This window comes from Tamandua tetradactyla, chromosome 12 (assembly GCF_023851605.1).
Source record: "Tamandua tetradactyla isolate mTamTet1 chromosome 12, mTamTet1.pri, whole genome shotgun sequence".
NCBI lineage: Eukaryota > Metazoa > Chordata > Mammalia > Pilosa > Myrmecophagidae > Tamandua > Tamandua tetradactyla.
This window is the reverse complement of record NC_135338.1, coordinates 96,107,331-96,132,021: the sequence shown is the minus strand read 5'-3', so window position 1 is coordinate 96,132,021 and position 24,691 is coordinate 96,107,331. Positions and strand designations below refer to the sequence as shown.

Here is a 24,691-nt window from a genome sequence, read left to right as displayed (position 1 = left end):
CACCGCCTTCTCATTCCAGTGAGTGGAATTGTGAGCAGACACTAGAGGTGTGAGAATAAGGGAGAAGGAGAGGGGATCTTTGTGGTTCTGTGTCTATGGGGAGAAGTGTGTAGACTTGGGTTCTGTCCGGTGGCAATGTCTCCTAGCCATGTGGCCCTTATACATGCAAGCAAACTTCTCTGAACCTCAGTTTCCTCATCTGTACAATTGGTGTCATAGTAGCCCTCACTTTAGGGGTTAATCTGAAGACGACCTGAGATATTGACTATCACGAGTCTGGTGCTTGGTTGGTGCCATTTTTAATAAATGATGCTGCATTTATTAAATAAAATATGTACTTGGCCTTTATATATTAATATGGAATGCCTAATTTTTAGGTATCGCTACAATACGTATTTACAGAATAAATAGTAAATAAATAAAATGTGCTGTTAAGATCGTGCACTCGCCAGCGAGGCCTCTGTCGCCTCTCGGTCTGTGGCGGGACTTGGCCGTGGGGTGGGGGAGCCACTCTTGCCGAACCCTCGGACGGTTGTCCTTTCCCGGGCTCTGCAGACGAACCTGAACTGGACCAACGTGCACGCCATCAACCTGACGCTGGTGAACGTGACGAGCGAGGACAACGGCTTCGCCCTGACCTGCATCGCCGAGAACGTGGTGGGCATGAGCAACGCCAGCGTCGCCCTGACCGTCTACTGTGAGTGGGCGCCGCTGGGCACCAGGGCGGGGGCGTCGCGGGGGGCCGGGTCTGCGGGGGGCGGGGGGAGGGGCTGACCGCGGGAGGGCGAGACGGAGCAGGAGGCGCTTGGGTAGTGACTCCAGGCAGGGGGTCCCCGTCCTGCAGAAGATGCTGTGCCTCTAACTCGGCAGCATGTCTTACAGACGCTCCTAAATTGGTCCAATTCTGCCTTTTGTTAAGTCCCTAAGTGGTCCCGAGAGGGGGCCCTCCAGCTAAGGTGGGTCCAGGAAGCTTGGGTGAAGACGGAGCTCTTCCTCTGTGTTGGGGTAGGGGGTGGGGGGAGGGGACGCATGATTCCCTTGGGCCTCTAACAGCTGGGTGGGTGTCGTGGTTTCCTGGGGGCTGCCCTGACACAATCTGGGTGTCTTAAAACAACAGAAATGTGTGGACCCGCTGTTCTGTGTCTGGGCAGGGCTGTTCCCACTCAGAAACCTGTAGGGGAGAATTACCCGCGTGCTGGTAGCCCACGGCCTGCTCGGCCTCAGCCCTCCTGTGGTCTGCTCCCCTGTGCCTCTTGCTGTCTGTGCCCCATTTTCCTTGCCTTGTAAGGCTGCTGCTCATATTGAATTAGGGCTCACCCAAAACCCAGCTCAGCCTCATCTTAACTAATAATATCTTCCAAGGCCCTATTTTCCAGTAGGACCCCATCCCGGGACTTGGATCCAGGACTTGAAATACCTTTCTGGGGCACAATTCAATTCGCAATGGTGGGGAGGACCTGGGGCTCCCATCTTAGTTCCTGGAAGGCTGCTCCAGGACATGGAGTGGGGGTGGGGGGTTGGCTCTACGTCCGGGGCTCCAGCTGGCTTCTCCCCGGCAGACCCCCCGCGTGTGGTGAGCCTGGAGGAGCCCGAGCTGCGCCTGGAGCACTGCATTGAGTTTGTGGTGCGTGGGAACCCACCGCCGACGCTGCACTGGCTGCACAATGGGCAGCCGCTGCGGGAGTCCAGGATCGCCCACGTGGAGTTCTACCAGGAGGGCGAGGTCTCTGAGGGCTGCCTGCTCTTCAACAAGCCCACCCACTACAACAACGGCAACTACACCCTCATCGCCAGAAACCCGCTGGGCTCGGCCAACCAGACCATCAACGGCCACTTCCTCAAGGAACCCTTTCCAGGTGAGGGCAGCGTGGTTGGCGCTGGGGTGCTCGGGCTCCTTCCCGAAGTTTGGGGGCTTGGGTGGGGCGCCGCCACTCCAGGGTGGGAAGCAGCATCAACATCGATTCCCTCTAACGGGGAACAGAACTCACACTGGCACCTGGCAGTCACTGTCAGTATGCTGTGCAAAGTAGAACAAGCGTTCCATTTTCAAGTAGCTGTTGCAGTTAAAGCCAAGACCCCTTACATGTACTGTATGCTCAAAGGCAGCACTGAATTGTACATTTGGATGCAGTTAAGAAGGGAGGTTTTCGGCTGCATATATCTTACCAGAATGAAAATGAAAAAAACAGCCATATAGTGCTGCAGCGCACAAACAGTGGACCCTAATGTAAATGGTGGACTGTAATTATGGTAATATTCTTTCATCGATTGTAACAAAACTACCGCACCAATGTAAGGTGTTAGTACTAAAAGTAGTCTATTGGAACTCTGGTTTTTCTGTAAACCTAGAACTTTTGCGAGAGAAACAAAAAATTTCATCCAATGAACAGCTAGAGCAATTTGAAAAGAAAAAGTCCCTTAGAAACACACAGCTGTGCGAGAAGGTCACAACTCTATTATGGTAGAGGAAGCAAGGACTTAGTATTTTGACGGTAGTGGTGTAGAATCTTGCCCCAACACTCAGTTTGTCTTGGAAAGGCCCTGTTCCTGATGGCTTATATTTTGGGGCCTCAGTTCTCTCATCTATGGATTGGGTACGATTATGCTTCTCCCCAAAGCATCGGGTGTCTCTTAAATGAGTGAAAGTCTCGAAAGCACGCTGCAGGGCTTGGCGCCTAATGGTGGCTCCATAACCCTCCCATTTGGCTCAGCCCCACATTCAACCATGAGCTCGACTTTATCTGCTGGTTAGTGACAAGGCCTGACCAGGACCTAGATCTCAAGGTTCGTGACTCTTTGCTTCTCTTGCTCCGTGGGGAGAAAATGGGGAGCACCCAATGCTGTACTGCGGTCGAGCAAACCGGTGGTAGTAATTGAAGAAAGAACTTTGCTCGGTTGAATATGTGGGTGGTGATTCCGTCGTTCTCGGTCGGGGCTAGAACATCCCATCACCTTCCTGAAGTTGGAGGAGAAGAAAACACAGAAACGATTTCTTTCAAGTGGTGGCGGCATCTCGGGGTTGGTCGATGATTGATGGTTTTCTGTCAGTGAAACCACAGGTTGTTGATGACATTGGTACTTTTCCACTGGGGAATGTGCTGGGTGACCTCCAGGCTGTGGAAGTGACAAGGTGGGCGGTGTGGCTGCCTGTGGGGCTAACTGCCTGCCGCCAGGGTCTGGAGGGGAATGGAACCATCCCCCAGGAGAGGATGAGCAATGTGCTGACGTTCGAAGCCCTGGCAATCCCATGTGGTTAGATGTTTCCAGCCTCATCCCCGGTGTGCCCTGGCTAAAAGTCTCAGGGCATCCAAGCCATAGAAGGCTCTCTTTTGGGAACTAGAAGAGCCCTGGCCCTTACTTTGGAAGAAGAGGCTTTTGGATGCAGATACTTTGCTCCCATGGGCCAGTAAGTTGGGGCACGCCTGTTGACCTAAGGGCTTAAAGTGGCCCTTTGTCCTGCTTGTGCACTTCTACCGACCAGGAAATGAACTCCTTTCATGAAGAAGACAGTCTACACTCCCCAGTAGGCAAGGGATGAAGAAATGCTTTGCAAGGGGGAAGCTCCTTAGGAGCCCTTTTCTCCATTTGACAGATGGGAAATCTGGGGCTTGGGGAGCAGTGAGACAGGGTGGTGGGCACAGCTTTTCCCTTGTCTCCCTCACCTTGGGAGGGAAGCACCCTCCGCATCCTCCCAGTCATGCTGACACCTCCTGTATTCCCATGAAATGTCACACTGCCTTCTGCTCGCCTCTGGATATCCTTGTCACCATTTAGTTGGTTCTTGATGCTCCTGAGGTCAGTGGTTCTCAAGATGTGGGCCCTGGAGATCAGCATCAGCATAACCTGGGAAAGTGTTCAACCCAAATTCTCTGGTTCCACTTAGACCTTTTGAATCAGAAATCCTGGAGCGGGTCCCAGTGCTCTGTATTTTAACTAGGTCTCCAGGTGACTCTGCTGCCTGTTCAAGTTTGCCACCCACTGCCATGGCATTTGGCTGGAATCTGGCCTCAGGAGGAGAGAGGGAGAATAGAGTCACAGAGAGGGTTGAAAGGAAGCAACTTGCCTGAGGTTGTTTCTTTGGACCCATCTAAACCCTGCCAGAGTCACCCTGTTTTATGAGCCTTGAGGTTAAAGGAATCAATGGATGATGAAAAGGTAGTGACAGGGGAAAGATGGGCCAGTCGTGTCAAGTGACAAAATGTCTCAACATTCAGGAGAGTAAATTATCTCGGGGAACAGGGCAGGGATATGTCATAAGCCCTTTGAGTAAACCTCACACCTGCTAAGTCCTGGATGTAAAGCCTGTCTGTGGATTCCTGCTCTATTCTTTTGAAGTTAGAATGTGGCAATATTGTATTTTTCATGTGCACCTCTTATTCCCAGGCAGCAAGGGGTAAAGATGGAGAGCAAGGGCTCTCAAATCAGACAAACCTGGGTGCAAATCTCATCTCTGGCTCTATGAGACAGTTGTCATGGATTCCTAGAATGGGGATTAGAACATCGTCCTCACTCAGCAAAGAACAACCATGACTCTATGCCTTCATTTCCTCATCTTTAAAATGGGAATGATAACAATACCTCCTGTCTACAGTTTTCAGAGGGGAGCAGATGAAGTAATATAAGCTGAGTGCTTAGCCCTGTGCCTGGACAGGGGAAAAGCCCCATAGCCTGTGTGATGATCAGGGTCATGTGTCAACTTGGCCAGGTAATTGTGCTTAGTTGGTCAAGCAAGTACTGGCCTAACCATTACTGCGAGGACATTTCTTGAACTTGTGTCATCAGTCAGTTGATTGCATCATCCATGGCTGATCACATCTGTGATGAACTAAGAAGAGTATCTTCTGCAATGAGAGGATCCAATCCATTGGATTTAATCCAATTAGTCTACTTTTAAGGGAGAGATGATGACTTCAGCAGTCAGAAGAAAGAGCTCTCATCTCTACTTCAGTCAGCCAGCTTCTGGAAATTCATCACAAAGCTTCGTCAGAGTTGCCAGTTTTCAGTCTGCCCTATGGAATTTGAACTCGTGCATTCCCACAGTTGCATGAGACACGTTTATAAAATCTCACATTTACAGATATCTCCTGTGAGTTCTGTTTCCCTAGAGAACCCTGATTAATACAGTAAGCTATTAGGATTCTCAGGGCGGAGAGACAGGATGGGTTCAGTTGTATGCAAACCAGTGGTCATTCTTTGATCAACCTAATAAGTTCTAGTGCTAGTCTTCAGACTGTCCAGGTGTGTGGTTGTGTAGCTGCATTACTCACTCAGTCACTTACCAGCTCTGTGACCTCAGGTGAATTCTTTAACCACCTGCATCTACCTTCTAGGGTTGCGGTGAGGATTAAATGAGCCAATCCATCTAAGGTATTGTGCAACAGTGCTTGGCACATAGTAAGCATGGAATTACTCTCGTTGTTTTAGTCTGATTTTTAAGAACACCCAAGGGCAGCTGAAAGGAGCTTTTTTCTTTGAGGGGAGAGGGTGAGCTGAAAGTAAAGGTCTTTCCTGGCATTCATGGGCCCACGAGCCAGTGGGAAAAATTTGAGTAGAATGAATATATTCATTGAAGTAATTTGCAAACACGGAGGTTCCATCCATAAGGATTTTCTGATCAGGAATCAGAAATTAAAAGGGAGAATGTTCTGGAAAGGCTTTCTGTAAACTGTACATGCTGTGCTGATATGGGTGTGGGGGCCCTTTGTACATTTCCAGGGAAACATCAGCGTGTTCAACATCAGTGTAGGAAGTTGCTGGAGGAATTGGGTGAGAAGAGTCATTCAGGAAGCCTGAAACCAAATCCTCGTTGGTGTCCCAGGTCTTCAGAGGGGCTGGCAGATGGGGTCTTGGTAGAAGCGTGGGAACCCTCAAGGAATTAGGGATCAGAAAGAATCAGGCTATGAGGAGCAGGGGAAGCGGGAGTCATGTCACTGTCGGAGGCAGCAAAGGAAACAGTCTGAGAGGTTGTGAAGTTGGAGAATCCTTCAATGATAATGTGATGGAGGGAGGAATATTTCCAAGGAGCGTGTGTGTGTGTGTGTGTGTACATATATGCGTAACAAATATTTGTGGACCTTTGAGAAAATATTTAGGAATAAGTGAGCTGCCCTTACTTTTGAACTTTCGTATTTTATTTAGGTAGGAAAGAGCCTTCACAGTGATTTTTATGATAGCAGAAACCACAATTCCCTCAGGGCCTTGCTTCCAAAAAATGGGAGAAACCATTGCCTTGTGACCTCAGCCTTGTCGAGACTGGCTTCTTCCCTTAAAAAAGCCAGCTTGAGACTGAACTGTGGTCCAGCCTGCAGATGCTGGGGGAAAAGGAGGCTGTCATTTAATTCTCTCCATGTCTGACCCGCGGGACCTGCAATGTTTGCCAATGCCTGGAGAGCCTCCCTCCTCCCTCCTCACATCCGATGCCAGGACATCTATCCCTTGTCATCACTTCTTGGGCCATCTCCCTCTGGACACAAGCTGCTGCCTCTCTTCTCCCTTCTCTGGACCCCAGTGGCTTTTCCCACAAGGACCTTTCTTGAGCTTTGCCTCTGGGAGGACAGAGACATGTGCATTGAATTCATTGTTCAGCCCATTTGTGTTTAGTTTGGACCTAGGCATACTGGGCCAGTCCTGCTCTAAGCCTGCTGGTAGGGGCCAGAGGTGAGTCCTATGCCTGGGTACCATCCTCTTCTGCTGTGAAGGTCTGAGTGCCCCCGACCCACTGCAGGGGAGCCAAAGAATCTCCCTGGTCCAGGCCCACATGGTTCCTGAATGTATACATGTTTTCAGGCAGCCACAGAGGAGTTAAGCATTCACAGGCTGATTGAGAGATTACAGGGCTCATAGACTCGGCCAAAAGATTTGGCTACTGTGAAAATATTCTCTAATAAATGAGAGGCTTGTGAGAAATATGCAAATCCATCTAAACCATGAGTTGAGCGGGTATCTATCTTCTTTCAGGCTCTGAAGCCAAGGCTAGTGTCCCCGTCTCTTCCCACCTCCCGAGTCAGACATTTGGTCACCTGTGGTTTGGAAGGAGATGGTGGCATGAAGAGTATTAGAATTAGGAGAAAGCTCTGTTACTCTTCCCCCAAAACAATGCAAAACAGACAACTAACCAGCAACCAGACAACTGGAAAAAGGACTTTCTCTTATTTCCAAATAAGAGAACAGACTGCATTTACTGGAAATAAGACTTTCTCTGAAGAACTCTGAAAACACCATCTTTGCTAGTGGTTGTTAGAGAAGACTATTTGTTGATTCATTCCTAGTAGTGCTGTGATTACAGGGACTGTGAAGGACTAGCCATGAACCTGTACCTGGAAAGGCTCTTGATGGCTGGCTGGATGGATGGATAGATAGACGGTTGAATGGATGGATGGATGAACAGATGGCTGGCTGGCTGACTGGCTGAATGAATGAACCAGTTCTTGTTTTTCAGAAGTTGATGTAGTACATGGCAGGAGGAAGTATAGACTAGTGGTTCTCAAAGTGTGGTCTCTGGACCAGCAGCATCAACATCACCTGAGAACTTGTTAGAAATGCAAATGATCAAGGCTATTGAATCAGAAAAGCTGGGGTGGGGACCAGCAATCTGTGTTTCATTTCTTTTTTTTTAATTTTTAAAGATTTTTAACTCTTCATTTGGAAATAGTTTGAGACTTACAAAAATAATTGCAGAATAGTAAAAAGAACTTATGTTTTCACACAGCTTCCCCAAATGTTAACATCTTCCATAACCATAGAGCAAACATCAAGTCAGGGAATTAATATTCATACAACACTGTTGTCAAGTCTACAGATTACTAAGTCTAGTATTTTGAGACTATTTAAATATCTTGTTTCTCATCATCCTTTCACTGACTAATTTTAGCACCCATTGATGATTCTTGACTGAAGCAATTATTATTGCAGTTTTTACCAAATGGTGATTTTTCTATTTCTGTTGTTGCTTCTACTTTTATTAATTGGAGTTCTACTGGAAGGAAGAGCTTTCCCTTCTTTCTCGTTTATTTATTCATTTACATCAGTATGGAATCACGGGTATTTGTTTTATTCTGTAGGTGATAATCCCTTATTGTCATTGCTTATTTCGTTGCTCAAATTTGGACATTGGAAGCCCCTTCAAGTTGACTGCTTTGTCCTTCCTATATGTCCCGATTAAGTTTTTAGCACTTTCTCACTTTCTAGTATCACAAGATGTCCCAGCCAAGTCTTGGCTTTTTATTCCAAGAATTTTCTTTCCTTTTATTAAATATTGGTAGCAATCTGTGTCTTAACAGCCCTCTGGATGATTCCATTCTATTGCTTGCTAACGCTTGAGAACCTCTGGTAGACTTGATTTGAATTCAGCTGTATTCCTTACTAGCTGAGTGACCTTGAATTAGGTTTTTAATCTCTATAACTCTCCCTTTCCTTATCTTATACCCACATCCTCGATGGCTATAAGGATGAAGTGATATCTAGGGTGTAAAGCATTTAGCACAGTCCCTGGCACATAATCAATGTCCAGTAAAGGAGTAGCTTCCACTAGTAGGTGAGCTGTTTCTAGAGGCCAAAGATTATATAACACATTTCCTGGGGTATCTGCTCTGGGGCTGGGCAGATCCTCGGGTACTCTCAAGGACCTGTTGGCATCAACTCCACTTATCGATGTGGGAAATTTTGTTCTGAGAGCATTAGCTGGCATTTTTAACACCAGCCTGGGGAAGCCCACCCTTGGACAGCCCCACAGCACTTTCTCTTAGGTTTAGTGCCCCACCCCCACCCAGAACTCTGGGCACCAGAAAGAGGGCTGAGGGGGGCTGCAGGTAAGATGAGGGGTCTGTATTTGATTCCGCATCTTGTAATGAAATCAGTTTGTTTTCTGGTTCCCAAGAGAGCCACCTCCCTTGAAACCAGGGAACTTATCATTTATTCCTTCTCTACTTCCTGAAGACTATACCCTAAGATGTAGGGTGGGCCAGCCTGGTGGAGGTGGGGGGATGGTGTGCCAAGGATGTTAGTTTGGCAATTGCTGAGATGACAGACGGTCATGGGGAGGGGGAGAGGTCATAGCTATGGGGAAGACATTCTGTGCCTGTTCCAATTCTTATTACATTTGTTAATTACTTTGTCTTTTTTTGCAGAGAGCACGGATAACTTTGTGTCTCGTAAGTCAACTTTATGTTTTATTTGGAAATTGGTTGTATCCTGATGCCTTCTGTAACTATTGAATCCAAATCACTTTCTGCCCTTATCCGCCACCCTCCCCAGTCCCATGGTGGCCGAGGGTGTCTGAGTAACTGGACAGTGGAAGCATTTCTAAGCCTATGTCTCCTGGGCAGCCTCTCCGTGACTCGGTTTCCCCCAGGGAGTTTCCCAAGGCCTGAGCATGTTTTGGGTCTCCTGACCTGGATGAAAAGAGGCTATGTCAGGAAGGACTGTGCCTTCATTCGCCCCGGCAGACCCTTGATGATCATCTCATCTGCAGCCCTTGCAGAGGGAATAAGGGACAACCTGGCAGTGTGTCTTGCCAGTTTACAGGCTGAGAATTCGGCCAAGACCCACCTTGGGGAGCGCTGTGATTCACAAGGGCCCGTGGAAGACTTGTGTGTCCTCAAATGGGATAACTGAGGCCCAGTAGACAAGCCATTGGGAGCTAGGCTGAGACAGCTCCAAAGGGACTTGGGGTATTGCTCATGGGCTACAGGGAAACCTGTCTGTGTTCCTCTGACTCCCCATCTCCCACCCCCCAGCTGTCCCCCTCCCTGCCGTGGAAGGTGGGTACAATCTCTGCCTTTCCTGCCCAATGCCTGGCTTGAGGGAGGAGAGCAGTCAGTCTGTTTCAGAACACAACCCCCGCCAGCCCTTCAGCACGGATGTAAATATCATCTGTGCTCCTTTAAAGGACTTGGTAATCTCACACAGTGTCCTTTCAGAGGCTGTCTCTCACCAAGGAGGGGATTTTAAATAGAGGACAGACAGCCACCTGCCTTTCTAGCCACTTCTGCTGGATAAAGGTGGTGTTTCTTGGTCAGATGGCTCTGCTGCTGAACTAGAACTGCCGCTGTGCTCTAGTGGATTCCTCCCGGGGCCACAGGCCTCCTGGCTCTCCCTGAGCAATAGAGGGGAAGAGGGAGGGTGTGGGAGGGCCAGGGACAGGGAAAGCAATGCCTGTGGCCGGGACTGGTGGAATGTCTGCAGTTGCTGCCATCACCACCAAAAGTGGCCTAATCCAGTCCCTAGCCAGTACCCCAAACCTCTTCCCTCCCTGTGCTCCAGCAGCTCCTGACCATGATGCCCAGGTTGCTTTATTTTCTCTGGGGTAGTGGTAGGAGAGCGGGGTAAGGGTCCTTTATTCCACGTGGACCAGCCTGGTAAGGGCGGGTGGGGGGACATGTGGCCTGAAGCACTGGCTCTCCTGCAGGAGCTCTCATGGCTCTAGGAGCTGGGCAGTGGCTGGGGTGAGCCTCTCAGGGCCAGGCAGCTAACCACATTCCTCCTTTTGTGTTTGATCTTCAGTGTACGATGTGAGCCCCACACCTCCTATCACTGTGACCCACAAACCGGAGGAAGACACTTTTGGGGTGAGTCATTTCTCGATCAAGAGGAGGATGCAGTCATTTTCAGACTTCATTTTAGCAGCCAACTTTTCCAAATATTATCTTACTTGGAACCATAGGGTATATGACAGCAAAAAGCTGTGATGAATGGCCTCCTTTCAGGCATTTTAAAACCTTCCTTGTTTGATGGAGAATGGCTCATTGTTTGAGGATGTCTTTGAGGATCTGCTCAGAGCCTGAGGGTTCAGGAGAGAACAGTTTAAAAATCCTCCCTCTATTGGGAGCCTCCTTCTACAAAAGCCCCACTTGCCAAGGGCGTCTCCTTGGGTGGAATTTTCAAGCCACCAGCCCCGACCCCACTCCATTCCTCTGGGGGCCTGAGATTTCCCTGACGAGGAGAAGAGAGGACTCTTTGTAAAGTTCAGGTCTCTCTCTTAGAACCTCCTGCATAAAAACGCTATGGAAAGAATTTCAAGGTAAAAATGCAGAATTTGCTTCCTAATTAAAACAACAGCAAACCAGTGCAAGGCTTGCTCTTGCCTGAGATGAGAAGTGTTCAGGACATTGATTTGTAGAACTTGTTCCCATCGAGTTGAGTACTTTTTAAAAAATGTTCTTGGGGTCTCATAAATTACTTATAAAGACTTTACCCAGTTGGGAAGTTCTAAGAGGGTCATAGCTCACAGCTGCTCCTGCTGTGATACCTTCATTGTGGTACCTTCTCCTGACTCTTCCCTAATGCCTGCTTTTGGCCTCCTAATAGGTGTCCATAGCAGTTGGACTTGCTGCTTTTGCCTGTGTCCTCTTGGTCGTCCTCTTTATCATGATCAACAAGTATGGTCGGCGATCCAAATTTGGAATGAAAGGTAAAATGGGATCTTCATAAGGGGGGTGAAGAGTATGGCTCCTTTTGATCAAAAGATGCTGTTTTAATCTCCTGCACTCTCTGAGAGGACCTCTGGCAGTGGTGCCTAAGTGGTCCTCGTGGAGACTCCTGTTTGCACCTTTAGTTATTGGTATTTGTGACTCGAAGGCAGCGGTGGGATCTGTGGGGACCAAATGGAGGGCCACCTGGTGTGCTGTGATGGTTGATAGACATTGCCTTGCAGTCAAGATAATCTGGGAGGGAAGTTGGATTCCAAGGCAAGTGAAGAGGACATATGTTTCTTTGCATTATTGGTGGGGAAAGTGTTTCCTTGTTTGAGTAACTTGGTTCTATCTCTCATCTGCACCCATCCTTGGAGGTGATGAAAAGCTACTTGCATAGCTCGATGTAGTGTGGTGGACTCCAGCACTGAAAAGCTGCCCGTGCAGAGGTATCTCAGCACGTAGCTCCATACAGTCCCAGAGCAGATGCCAAGAGCAACATGACTGCTAAATCTGCTGGCCAGATTCCATGACACAGAGCACTCAACCCCATTATTGTCAGGGGAAGGGGTGGCTCTCTGCCAAGGCTCGGATAAGGGAACTGGCATGACAGGGGTTAACATGGTGAATTATCATCCATCTGCCTGGTGGCAGGGATAGATCTGACCAAATGGCTTGATAGAGGCTGAGACCCAGTTCCCAAACCAAAGCTTGAACTTGAAGATGTGCTCCCAGTCGGGGTTTCCATTCATGGTGGATGTGGGGGGCGTGGGGCAGGTGGGAGGAGTGATGAAAGGTTGGACAGTTGGCTTGCTGAGTCAGGATTCAGGGTCGTGTGTTTTCAAGAAATTATGAGATCTAGAAGGATGGATTTCTTCGAACATGGGTCAGTGTCCATGGTGGAGGTTCTGACCTTGGGCCTCAGAAGGAAGAGTTCAGTGATTCTGAGCCCTTATATGCAAATGTTAATGTGCTTGTTTATGGCGAGAGGTGAGGGGCATGAACTAGTCCAATGCTGTTATTATAGTCTCAAAAATATCATGACTTCCTCCAAGAGTTTAGAACACTGATATGTAGGATAGAGAAAGGATTAGAAGGACAGAAAGCAAGAGGATTAACTGCTTCATACACTCTTTCTGGTCTTGATTAATCTGAACAAGTCAGATCAAGGCAGGCCAGGTTTACTTGAATCATAGGAAATATTTTTCCAACTGAAATACAGATGCAGGCAGAATGTAAAGAAGGGATAGAAGTTTGGCCCTCAGCCAGATGAGTTAAACAAGGTCAGACCCCTCTTGGGCACCCCGAATGGCAGTGTTCCTTCTGCCATGACGCCATGTGCCGGGCACAGAACAGGGCTTCACGGGATCAGCAGTGTGACTACAGGCTAAGCTCAGAGGGGTGGGGCTGCTCTCAGTGCCTTCAGCCTTAGGAAGGGTCCTTGGCTGCTGGAAACCTTCGTGGCAGCTCCTCCTTCCTCCTGAGAAAACATCAGGGCCTTGACCAGATGGAAGAATGGGGCATTATCTCTCACCCCCCGAGGAGGTGCACCACCAGCTGAGGGCCTGAGACTTGCTTGGCACGGCTAGGAGAGCAGGTTTTTCCTATTAATTGTCATCCGGTTACTGAGATGGCGTGTCCCCATGTCGGATGGATTAGGCAGCACCCAGGGCGGTGCCTCCCCTCAGCTGTCCTCGGAGCCTCTCACGGCCCTGCTCCCCTCTCCCAGGCTGAACTGCCTTCCTTGGTCCTGGTCGGGCCAGGAGTGCACTTCCCTGTCGGCAGAAGTGAAATATCCTCAATTCTAAAGCCACACAACTTCAAGAGGTTAAGCTAGAGGTAGAGGCAAGAAGGAATAATGTATCCAAGACCGGCCTTGTCTAGCATTAAGCTTGGACCTCGCTCACCTTTATTATGGTGGATTGTGTTTAGATCTCATTTTAGGATGAATATGCAAGCACCCCAGGCTGTATAAAGCCTCTTCTTTTGTTACTGGTGAGCATCCCAGTTTGGGATAAAGGGTGAAGGCGTGGCTACCAGAAGTCCTCCAGTTCTGACTTAGGGGAACCTCTTTCTCTTCTGGTCAACTCCATCCTCAGCTTTGAGTATTCAAATCTCAGTTAGAGTCTGTGATGCCCCCTAATTGCTCTTTGGCTTCTGGAAAGTTCCTTAAGTTCTGGGGGGCTCTGTTGACCTCATCATCCAAATGGGAATGCTACTCCCTACCTCACTGGTTGCTGTATTGGGGTCTGTGTGTAACTGCCGTATAAGAGGTGTTGTTTTCCTCTTGTCTCCTTCACCTATAGGGCTTTCCATGAAAGGTGGCCCCCCCCACTGCCCCCACAAGAGTGAATCATGCCTTCTTTTGTCCCACACAATATTTTATAGAAATGCTTTTATTAAACCACTTATCTCAGTGTATGGTAGTTATTTTGCTCCCATGTCGTCTCTCTGTCCTACTAGAGCGTGAGTGAGTGGCAGGAACCATGCATTAGGTGCCTCCGTCTACCTGGAACTCAGCAGGGTGTTTGTCAAATGCTTGTTGAATGTACAAATGAATGAATTTATTTCTGATCATCAAAAAGCACAGCTGGTAAATCAGGAATGGGCTGGTTAGGGCCAACCTGGAAATCCTAGCAAAGCATGTAAGTTGTCCGGGTGCACGGGGGTAGAATGGGGAGATGCTCAAACCTCAGCAACAGTTCCCCACCATCCATGCCTGAGGGCCGGTGATGTGGAGGGGGAGAACCTCTTGAGATGAACCTTATCTCCTTCTGAGAAATGAAAAATATGGAAAAATGCAAAGAGTAGTAAACACCCATATTCTCATCATCCAGGGTAAGCAACAGCTACCGTTTTGTTTTATATTTGTATCTAATATTTTATTCCTAGAAGAAGTAAACAGATAGAGATGAAACTGCTTTAACTATCCCCCCTGGTCTGATTCCTTCCCCATCTCCCTAGGTAACCATTAACCTGAGTTCAGGGGGGTCTGCCAGTTTATTAGTTTTTGTCCTTCTTCATGTGTATCCACTTCTCTGTGTCTCTCGGCTTACCCACTGTCCCCCCATGAGCACCCTCCCAGCCATACTCATACCTGACAGATGAGCAGTTTCCTCTACCACATGGCAATGCTAGTGGGCAAGGCTGGTACCCACTTCATTTTTATACATATGTATTATGTATATGCATACATATACCCATGCATGTTGCACACAGAGGTATACATTTACAAGACCCAACATTGCTTTGAGTGTTTTAATGTATGTAAATTTTGATACTCTTAAGTATCCTTCTGCATTTTGCTCTATTGACCTGAAACACATGTGAGAGATCTAACCGTGTTGGGATGTACAGGAATTCCTATGTACTCCTGTTCGTGGGAGATGAATATGTTAACCAAATTGTCTAGAAACTAACTGTTCTAGTTTTCTAGCTGCTGGAATGCAACACACCAGAGACGGATTGGCTTTCAATAAAAGGGGATTTATTTAGTTAATGTATAGTTCTTCAGAGGAAAGGTAGCTAACTTTCAATTGAGGTTCTTTCTTACTTGGGAAGGCACAGGGTGATCTCTGCTGGCCTTCTCTCCTGGCCTCTGGGTTCCAACAACTTTTCTTGGGGTGATCCCTTTCTGCATCTCCAAAGGCCTGGGCTGAGCTGCTTTTATGAAATGAGGTGTGCTGAACTGCTTGGGCTGTGCTACATTGAGCTCGCTCATTTAAGCTTCCAGCCAATTAAATCAAACATCATTCATTGCAGCAGGCACATCTCCTAGCCAACTGCCAATGTAATCAGGAACAGATGAGGTTCACATGCCATTGGTCCATATCCGCAGCAAAAGAACTAGGCACCTTCACCTGGCCAAGCTGGTACCCAAACCTAACTACCCCACTAACTGAAAATGTATCCTCTTTATTTTTATCAACTGTCTTCTTGATCAAAATTTTGATTGGGAAGAGATCACTTTAGGATGGAGTCACAAGGGTTTTAGCATGGTGCTGAGCTTATGGTGGGGATTTCTTTCTGCCATTGATGCGGCCCCCTGCCTTAGAGTGGCAGGGGCAATATTCAAGGTGTTGGTATTGCCTGGGCACTGACCCTTCAGAACATGCATGCCAGCACTTCTGCTGGAGTAGCGTCCTGGAGTAGGGCTCCCTGCTGTGCCAGGTGCCAGCACCAGACTGCTGGATTGTGCAGCGGCCAGGTGGGGAGGTAGATACTCACGAGGCTCAGGGCAGTGGCCTCCTCCTGGGAGGTTCAGAGGCATTTCAGTGTTTTAACATCCACTATGTTGTGCAAGAAAATTCCTGGGCTTCTAAGTGAGATGATTCAGACCTTATGCTGAGCTTATCTTCACAAAATATTTTTAATGAGATGTCAAACGACCTTCACAATTATCTAGCCAAACCTTTCTCCATCAGTATTCACAGGGGAAGAAACCGAGAGAGGCTTAGAAAAGGAGTGATGTGTCTCGCTTCCCCATTCTGATTAGGTATAGTTAGGTCTAGAAACCAGACCCCCTGCCTTGAAGACCTGCCTTCTTTTCACTGCAGCAGAAAGACCTAACTTCCTTTTGTCTTGGTTGTCCCACCACGAAAAATGCGTAGTGGACCTGCCATCTTTCTTTCACCTGGTTGCTTGAACTAGGTGAAAGACACTAGCATGTTTTTAAAATATTGAGAACACCCTATAGTTTTTACATAAGGTATCATTTTTGTTCAATAGGAGAAAAGAAGGAAGTGTGTGGATTTTTGCAGCCCATGAGAAGAATATACATTATCTCCCACTTTTCCTTGTGAACACATGGGCCAAGGTACCCTGTTGTTAGATATTTCTAGATCTGGAATACTGTGAGAGTTAGCTTCATACTCTCTGACTTCTTACTTCTACCATGAAATGGAATAAAATAATGATTTATTAGAGCTGAAAGTGACCTTAGGCTTATTAGGCTGTCCCCCTTTTACAGATAAGGAAAGTGAGAAATGCAGGGATGCACCAAAGCACGTAGCTAGCTGGAACTGTCCTTGTTCTTCTTGTCTTTACACTTGGTGAGTGAGGAGAGCTTGGGGGAGGGTCCGAGATGACTATGAATAAATTAGCCCAAAACTAAGTTCTTCTGATACTTAGTCTAGTTATATTTGAACACTGTCCTACTTGTTTTGGAGCTTTCAAAAATGCCTTTTCCTGATCCACTTGTTTAACCTGGGACATGTCTGGCCTTGGGGAGAGATGAGAGGTGACCTATCCTATCTTTGCTTCCTAGGCTAAGAGGACTTCCTTCATTTCTTTCCATGGGGGGTCAGGACTGCAGAAGCCACAAGGCTGGAAAGGAAGGGAGTCAAGAATGGTCACTTGGGCTTCTGGCAACGCCTTAAGTACCTCATCACTAGCCATTTGCTTTTCATCCTAAGGGTTGAATATGAACTGGTGCCCCTGGTGGGCCTGTGGATGAATGCTCCCAGAACCCTTCCCATAAATTAATGCTAGTTAATAGGTACTTAAAGTAAAGTGGTTGCCTACTTGATTATGATTGGGGGATATTAACATTTTCTCCATAAGTAGATGGTAACTGTGCTCTGAGTGGATTGTAGAATCATGCCAGAGTCCTGATTTGGAGGTGCTGGGTCCTACCAAAAGATCTCAGGGTCTGCTGCCTGCATTGAATGGTCTTGTTATACCTTTGGTTTAGCTCCTCGGTTGAAGGTGTGTGATTGGACTGGAGGGTGTCATTTCTGCCCTCTCTCTTAGTGTTGGAACACTAAGACTGAGAAGGTTTCTTCTAGCTGCATGGGGGAGTAGTAGGAGAGACGTTGGGCTTTTGACTCCTCAGGTTTGATGCTGTAACTCAGCACCTCTTCCTCGGTTGGGATAGAGGATCCGTGTGTCTATAGCTATGAGCACAGGCAGGGGAGGTGTTGATTGGAGCCCAGTGAGACTATGAACGGCGGGTCTGGTCCCTGGATAAAGGTCTCTGCTGATGTCATTGATAATATGGCATCTTTTGCTCTTAGAAATGTGCATATTTGGCTTCTGTTTAACAGGGAATTGGAAGCCAAGAGTAACGCAAGTCAGAAGTAAAACTGGGTGGACCACTTGGGTTTCCTGAATTTTTAAAATGATCTGTCCATTCTCCCCTTTTCTCCCTTTTTGCCTATTTTTCTTTTTCCCTGACTTCTTTTTCTATTTCCTCCTCTGAATTGAGGTAAGCAAAGGAGGAAGCTACCTTTGGGCCCTGCTGTGACCCTGCACTTGGATTCCCGGCTTGGGAAACCAGCTTAAGATGACTCTGACCATCGTGTTGGGGATGGTTTCTGGCTTCCTTCCCTGCTTTATTATGCTAAACTCCTTGTATTCTCCTAACACACGTTTGCATGCCCCTTCCCTCTTTTCAGCCACTTTGGCTGACCCTCCAACCCCAAAGGACAATCCTAGCATTTGACCAAGTTAAATTAGTTAGGGTTAGGTTTGTGGCAAGCCTGCAGGTAGGATGTACACTAGCTGAAGTCTGGAGCCTTCTGCTTTGGACTTCACTGAGAGTCTCTGGCTGCAGATGGAGCCCGGTCTTGTGTGGTGACTGAGCCCTGGCCTGTGGGGCCAAGGAGCTTTGATAAGAGGCTTGGAAGGTCATGTGCTGTTGATGGCCTGCCTGTGCTGCCCTATCCTTGTGGATTCTGTGAAGGCTTGCAGTGACTCCGCCTGCAAGTCCCTATGCTGTCCCCACTGGCTTTGGTAAGGCCAAGCTGCCTTACCTGGCTGCTCCCTTGCTCCCCTCCTTATTTCCCACCCTCAAGGTTTTCGGCAGCCGACTATCCTCTAGCACCATTTCTTCTACCTGAAGGGAAATCCCTGGAAATTGAGTCTGCTATGAAATGTTTTTCCTCCGTGGCTGTCTGCTAACTGGCTGTTCTTGGCAGCCCTCCTGTATCCCAGTCAGCAGGGCCAAGGATAGCCAATAGGCCTGGCCCTCTGGCCAAAGTGATTGCGTCTCTGATTCATTTAACTTTGGCAGAGAAACATTTTCTTACTAATCCGTGTTGCCGCAACTGGTTCCCACAGGGTGAGCAGCAGTTCGGTATCTTAGTTGACAGTTCTCAGCCTTTGTCCACTGCTGTACACGTGACCAATGACAGTCACATGCCTCCCGCTGTCCCATGGGGACAACCAACACTGACCTGAGAGTCATTTCACGCCTCAGATAATGTGTCAGAAGACAGCTTAGCAAAAGGGATTTTAAAAACAAGGAATAACCTCAAATTCATCCTGATTTTCACTGTTTAAAAATCCTCAAACTTTAGAATTTTATTATTCACTCCAAGTACTCGTGACACCCTCCCTCACTGGGCCCAGACATCCCACACATCGAGGCCCCGGGAAGGGAAACCCAGAGGGGAGAGGGTCCCCGACCTGGATTTCCACACAGAGCTCTTGTTCCAAGATGATTTTTGACCTGGTGAAGTCATGTTGCAGAAACCACTGCAGCGGAGTCCCCACCTCTCTTCTTGGGGCACATCCTTTCTCTCCCTTCATCTTCCCCCTCGGGTCTTAGGGGCTTTTGCTTGCCCGGAGGAGGAGCAGTGTCGGGGGGCTTTGGCTCCCGGTAACTTCTGTGCTCATGCCCTGGGTTTCAGCGGCCTGCTCGTCTGCAGAGGGCTTCAGGTGGACAGAGAGCAGCCTTGGTGATCGCAGGCCACAAAGCAGGGAGATCAAAGCAACTGTTGATCGGCAAACATGTTTTTAGATGAGCGGAGAAAAACTACATAGTGAACACAACAACGAAGCCAAGCGCTGCAGATCCCTCGGCCTGCCCCTTCTCTGGGCACTGGCCCCTGTGGCTGAACATTTGTTCGTCCCCGGGAGATGCTGGACAGGATGGTGGGAGTGGGGGCCCTGCAGGAGAACAGCTAGTATCAGCGTCCAGTGGCCACTCTTGTTCCAGGCCTGAAGTTCCCAGGGGACAGGAGGAGCGTCCTCAGGTGGCCTCTCCCTGGCTCCTTCACTAACAGCTGCATTCCAGCCTCTTCTCCCTTCTTCACTACTCTGGGGCATGTCTGGAGAGGGACAGAGTAGCTTTGGTGACTACCTCTTTATTCTCTTTTCTTCTCTTCACTCTGCTGCTGCAAGCAGAGAGGGTTTAGGTGGCACCTCCTAGGTGGTGTTTGCAGGTCACAGCCCCTTTACGTCTTCCCTGGTGGTGATGAAGGAAGAAGAAAATATTTCTATGCTTGATTTTTAGAAAGGAGCTTGGATTTGGGGTATAGGCAAGACTATTAACTGGTCACCCCCCAGCACTGATCATAGTGGGAGAAGGGAGAAGATGACTGTGGACGTTTGTTGAGTGACTATTGAATGCCAGATGCCTACTAGATCCTATAATATTTAGTCTCCCTAAGTGGCTGTTATCTGCATTTTAAAGCTGGGGCAACTGCTCAGGGTGACCGACCTGCTCAAGGTCGCACAGGTGGCCGGTATCAAAACCAGGTGTAAACCGGCTCTCGCTAAGTCAATGGTTCTCAATCTTCGCTGCACATTCCAATCACCTTGTGAAATTATATAAATCCCAAAGTCCAGGCCACACCCCAGACCAATGAAATGAGGTTCTCTAGAGGTGAACCCAGGCACAGGCTTGCTTTTCTAACTCTGATGCACAGCCAAGGTTGAGACTTCATGGTCTGTGTCCACGATGTCATCTGCGTATGTAACTAGTTCCCTGGATCATTCTGAGGCAGGTGGTTATGACACTGGACTTTGGTCTGCAGGCCAGCTGATCTGGGCACTGTGGGAGCTTGTTAAAGATGCACATGGATGCCGAAGGCTCACCCGGTACACCCTAATCAGGCACTCTCTCCCTGTGATTCTGATGCCCACGAAAGTTTGGGAACCAGTGGAGAACATGAGTGGTACTGCTCAGACTTTAATGTGCATCTGAGCCCCTGCAGGTCTTTTTAAAATGTAGCTTCTGATTCAACGGGTTTGGGGTAAGGGCTGAGAGTTGGCATTTCTAATGAGCTTCCAGAAGATTCTGCTACTTGACTGCTTCCAGTCACAGTGGACGAAGCCACAGGTGTGACCTGGGGACCTAGGCGCCTCTCTGCTCTCCATTTCTTCCTGTGTGCCATTTAGCACAACTCACCTGCCCCAAAGACTCACTGGTAGGAATAATGTGACTGTGTGATTACAAACTACAACCATTACTTCTAAGGTATTTTGCTTCTACCTTCTTTGGGTAAATAAACCTTTCTTTCCCTAAAGGAGCTTCAGAAGTGGCTTTCTTGGTTCAAAACCAGTTGATCTCAGTGACAGTTTTGAGATGAATCGATACTGCTATCCCCACTGGAAAGAGGCTAGCAGTCAGTGGACAGGCTGGCATCCCAGCCTAAAGTTCCTTGTGTTGCTAGGAATGGCTTTCCTCTCATTTTCTAGAAACTTCCATGTCCTTTTTGCTCCCCTTCTCGCAGCTGATCTTGGAGGTGGTGGTGGGGGCTAGAGGAAACTGGAGAGATCAGGCTGGGAGGCCCTGGAGACCTCAGGACATCTGTGGGTGGAGGAAACCCGTGGGCTAATTTGGTGGCTCCACAGCCTGCCCACCCGCCTCAGAGAGGCCGCCTTCCATGGCTGCCATCCCATTTTTCTCAGCCCTGCTGCTCCATTGGTATTTGCACTGGAAACCTGCCCTGCCCTCCAATTTACCGTGTAATATGAGTTGCATAGTTGGCCCAAGACTGGAGTACTTTCTTTATCAGTTGCAGAAACTCTGGGTCTTTCTACCTGAATTCAAAGGGGCCTCTGTGCTATTGTGAGCGTGCAGACCTCCTCTCGGCAGGGGGAAAGGAATGCCAGCGTTGTCTGCCTGCCAGCCGGCCTTGGTGTGAAGCTCTGAGAAGGGTACCCTGCGTCCCTCGGCCCCCAATGTCGGGTGGCTCCAGAACTGCCTTGCGAAGTGAATCCTTCCAAAATAAATGGAGTTCAGTGCTTTGCCTTGGGCCCCGTGGTGGCCTGTGGGTTGGCGCTCCACTTTAGCCATTACAAGTGGACATGGCCACAGCAGCACCAGCCTCTGTCTTTGTTTTGCAGGGCAGGAGTTTCGCCTGATTGCTGCCTTCTGAGATGTGCTAGCAGAAGTCAGGGGGCATCCAAGGAATGGGAAATGGCCACACGCGTTGGCTGTCCTTGTGGGTGTGAACTGGGGCAGGCTTCTGGGGAAGTGGTTTGGCAGCTTGTACTAAAAGCCTAAAATCATGGAAACCTACATTCTAGTACCCCCACCTCTGACAATCACAAGTGGATGGCCCTATTTATGTGTATGGGGCTGGATGTCCCACTGTGGCTTTTAGAGTGAACTTGATAAATTAAAAACTACTTCATATACCTGACAATAAAGATTAGTTAAGTCCACTAGGTCCCTTCAGTGATGCACACGTTACAAATGGTGATTGTTAAGAAGAGATTTTTAGGGTGGCCACGCTGACTCAGCAGGCAAGTACGCTCACCTGCCATGCCAGAGGATCCGGGTTCGATTCCCGGTTCCTGCCCATGTAAAAAAAAAAAAAGAGAGATTTTTAGGATTTCCAAAAGGATGCATATAATGGTAAGAATGTCTAATAGTATGAAAATAATGTGGTGAAAAATTAACCTTGGTCTTCCTTTATTCCTTCTCCTAATCCACACTTTAGAGTTTTTTACATATCCTTCCAGAGATGGTCAGGGCTTATATGAGGATACGGGTGCCTCCACTGCATTTACACGGATGGGAGCTTCTATTTGCATTGCTCAGACCACATTATTTGCACTCACAATCTTACTGTGAAGTTATGTCTTATCCATTCATAGAGATCTGCTGCATAGTTTTTACAGCTGCATGGCAAGATGAGATTTTAGAACAATATTTACTGACTGTGAAAATGTTTACAGTATATTTCCGATTGAGAAAGGGTTTCAGTTTCTTTTACCATATTTTTTATTTGGTCAGATAAAAAAAATACATTTTTTCATACATATACCTAAGAAAAATTAGGGGAGGATTTAGAATTATAGGCCAGAAGGAAACAGCAGTGATCTTTGGGTAGTGGGATTATGAGTACTTTCTATTTTATCCTTTGTGATTTTTTTCTTTGTTTCTCAAGTTTTCTGTATTGAGCCTTAAAACAAAGCAAAGCAGATCTGAGCTCCTGGGGACCACAGGGCCACTGGGGATGGCAGACCCCACCCCCATCGACAAGCATCCCCGGGGCTGGCCCTGTGGGGTGCTGGCTGCATCAGCCAGGCTGCCTGTCCTCAGGCCTTCTGGGTGGGGCTGGGGGACGCTGAATAAAATGAAGTTTCCTGGTCCACATCTTCTGAATCTGCAACTCTGGAGCCCGGCCTCGGCAATCTGTATTCTTAAAAATCACCCTGGGTGATTATGAGGCATTTGAGCAACTCGTAAGGTGTAGATGAGAAGTTTGGTAAACTTTTTCTGCAAAGGGTCAGATAGAAAGCATGTCAGACTTGGTCAGCTGTCTGGTCTCTGTTGCCTCCGCTAGGCTCTGCTCTTGTGGTACAGAAACCATTGTGCGTGAGATGTGAGCTCGGGCGTGGCTGTGCCCCAGGAAAACCGATTAACAAGAACAGGCAGCCGGCCTACTGGGCTTGTGGACCCTGCTGTGGGTTGACTTAGTACCCTAAAAATCGAATCAGAAGATGGGGGGTCCTGCCTTTCATTTAAGGGAGTAGTTACAATGTATCAAGTGCCTAGCCAGGTGTTCTTCATACCACACTAAATGTTACGGTAGCCCTGCTCAGCATCTATTATCTGCATTGCACTGATGAGGCAACTGAAGGTGACTAATTAGTCCAAGGTCAGGTGGTCGGAAGTGGCAGGTCTGCCTGAGTCCAGAGCTGAGGGGAGGTCGCTGTGCTACCCTCCTAGTTTTTCTCTGGCCCCCGGGAAAGAAGGATTTCACCATCTGGTCCCAGGCCAAGAGGTACCCTCAAGTCCCAAGCTAAGGAGGAATAGCCCCAGCTGTGCATGTGGGGGTGGCACAAGCACTGGGATGGCCTTGCACCCCTCGGATGCCTCAGCCAAGTGGGGTTCCAAGGGGTCTCGGGGTCCTCTGGGTCAAGTGGGGAGAGCACAGGCTGAGCTGGCAGAATTCAGCTCCTGGAAGTGGCCCGGAGGGTGCCGTCGCCATGGAAACGGCCGCGTGTGCACATGTGTGTGCTCAGAACAAAGTAAGTGTGCAACCAGAGATCTGCTCATCGCCGTTGCACAGTCCTGGCGATCGGCCATCCCGCAGCGGGCCCCGGCACGGACGGCTGCGGGCTCTTGTCTCGCAGGCCGGCAAAACTGAGATGCAGAGACACCGGCCACCTCGGCCCGTCTGAGTCCCAGGCCTGCGCTCTTAGCCGCTGCTGTGAATTGCAAAGTCGGAGTAGAAGGAGAGGCGGAGCTGCTGCAGGCCCTGCACAGGTTGTTCGTTGTTTTCCTCCACCGTCGGAGAGCTTCCTGCCTGCTCACAAGTCGGTGGCAAGTTCCCCAATGCTAGCTGCTCCCCATTTTCCTCCCGTCAGCTACCAAAACTGCTTGGCCGGCCTCAGGGTATGGGGCCTGGGTGTCCCCCCACCCCCGAGCCTTCGGGCCGCGTTGCCCTCCCCTGCCCCAGACACCCCAGCTTGCTCTGACTTGGGACCCAGGCCCAGGTGGTGGTGGCCACAGCTGCAGCCCCACGGGGTTTCCATTCCTGCCACAGGACCCTTTCCATGGCTTCTCCACAGCCTCGTGTTCGCCCTTCTGTGCAGGCCTGCCCAGTGCCCTCCACGCCTTCGCAGCCTCGTGACCTTTTTCTCAGACCTTTCCACGGTGACGGGTGGTGGTGTTTGCTGACGTGTGTCTCTACTGGGGGACTGGTCTTACCCTGCAGACTCAGCAGGCACAGCATCACTGATTCCTGGTGGAGTGTCCTCAGAGCACCTCGGGCTTTGCACCCAAAGGGCTGGAGCCTGGGGCTCCTCCCACCCCGCCCCAACCAGGGCCTTCAGCTGTGTACTCCTGTAATGGGACAAGGATCCTGACATTTTATGTTGGTGCCTGTTAATTGCTTCTGAGATGGAGGAAGGTCTGTTCCACTCCAGCTAGCAGCTCTTCTCGTGCGTTGTTTTCTCCTTCCCACCCCCCGTGGTGCCGCCCCATCAAGAGGAAGATTCTAGAACTGAGCTGCCTTGTCCTAAGCTCCCGCGTGCTTTTCCTTTCCTCTCTCTCCCTTGATGTCTGTTCCTTCACCATCACCTTAGGGGGACCTGGCTAA

The 24,691-nt window shown here is 48.8% G+C and overlaps 1 protein-coding gene across 6 annotated transcripts in view; it reads left to right on the top strand.

The window, feature by feature from the left end:
• Positions 1-24,691, top strand: part of NTRK3 (neurotrophic receptor tyrosine kinase 3) — a 357,528-nt gene that overhangs the window by 118,257 nt on the left and 214,580 nt on the right. For all 6 annotated transcript variants that reach the window (XM_077124142.1, XM_077124141.1, XM_077124144.1 and 3 more), the window contains exons 7-11: positions 556-697; positions 1,560-1,856; positions 9,126-9,149; positions 10,501-10,565; positions 11,305-11,407. In XM_077124142.1, the coding sequence (XP_076980257.1) occupies positions 556-697; positions 1,560-1,856; positions 9,126-9,149; positions 10,501-10,565; positions 11,305-11,407 (631 nt within the window). The remainder of the gene's footprint in view (positions 1-555; positions 698-1,559; positions 1,857-9,125; positions 9,150-10,500; positions 10,566-11,304; positions 11,408-24,691) is intronic.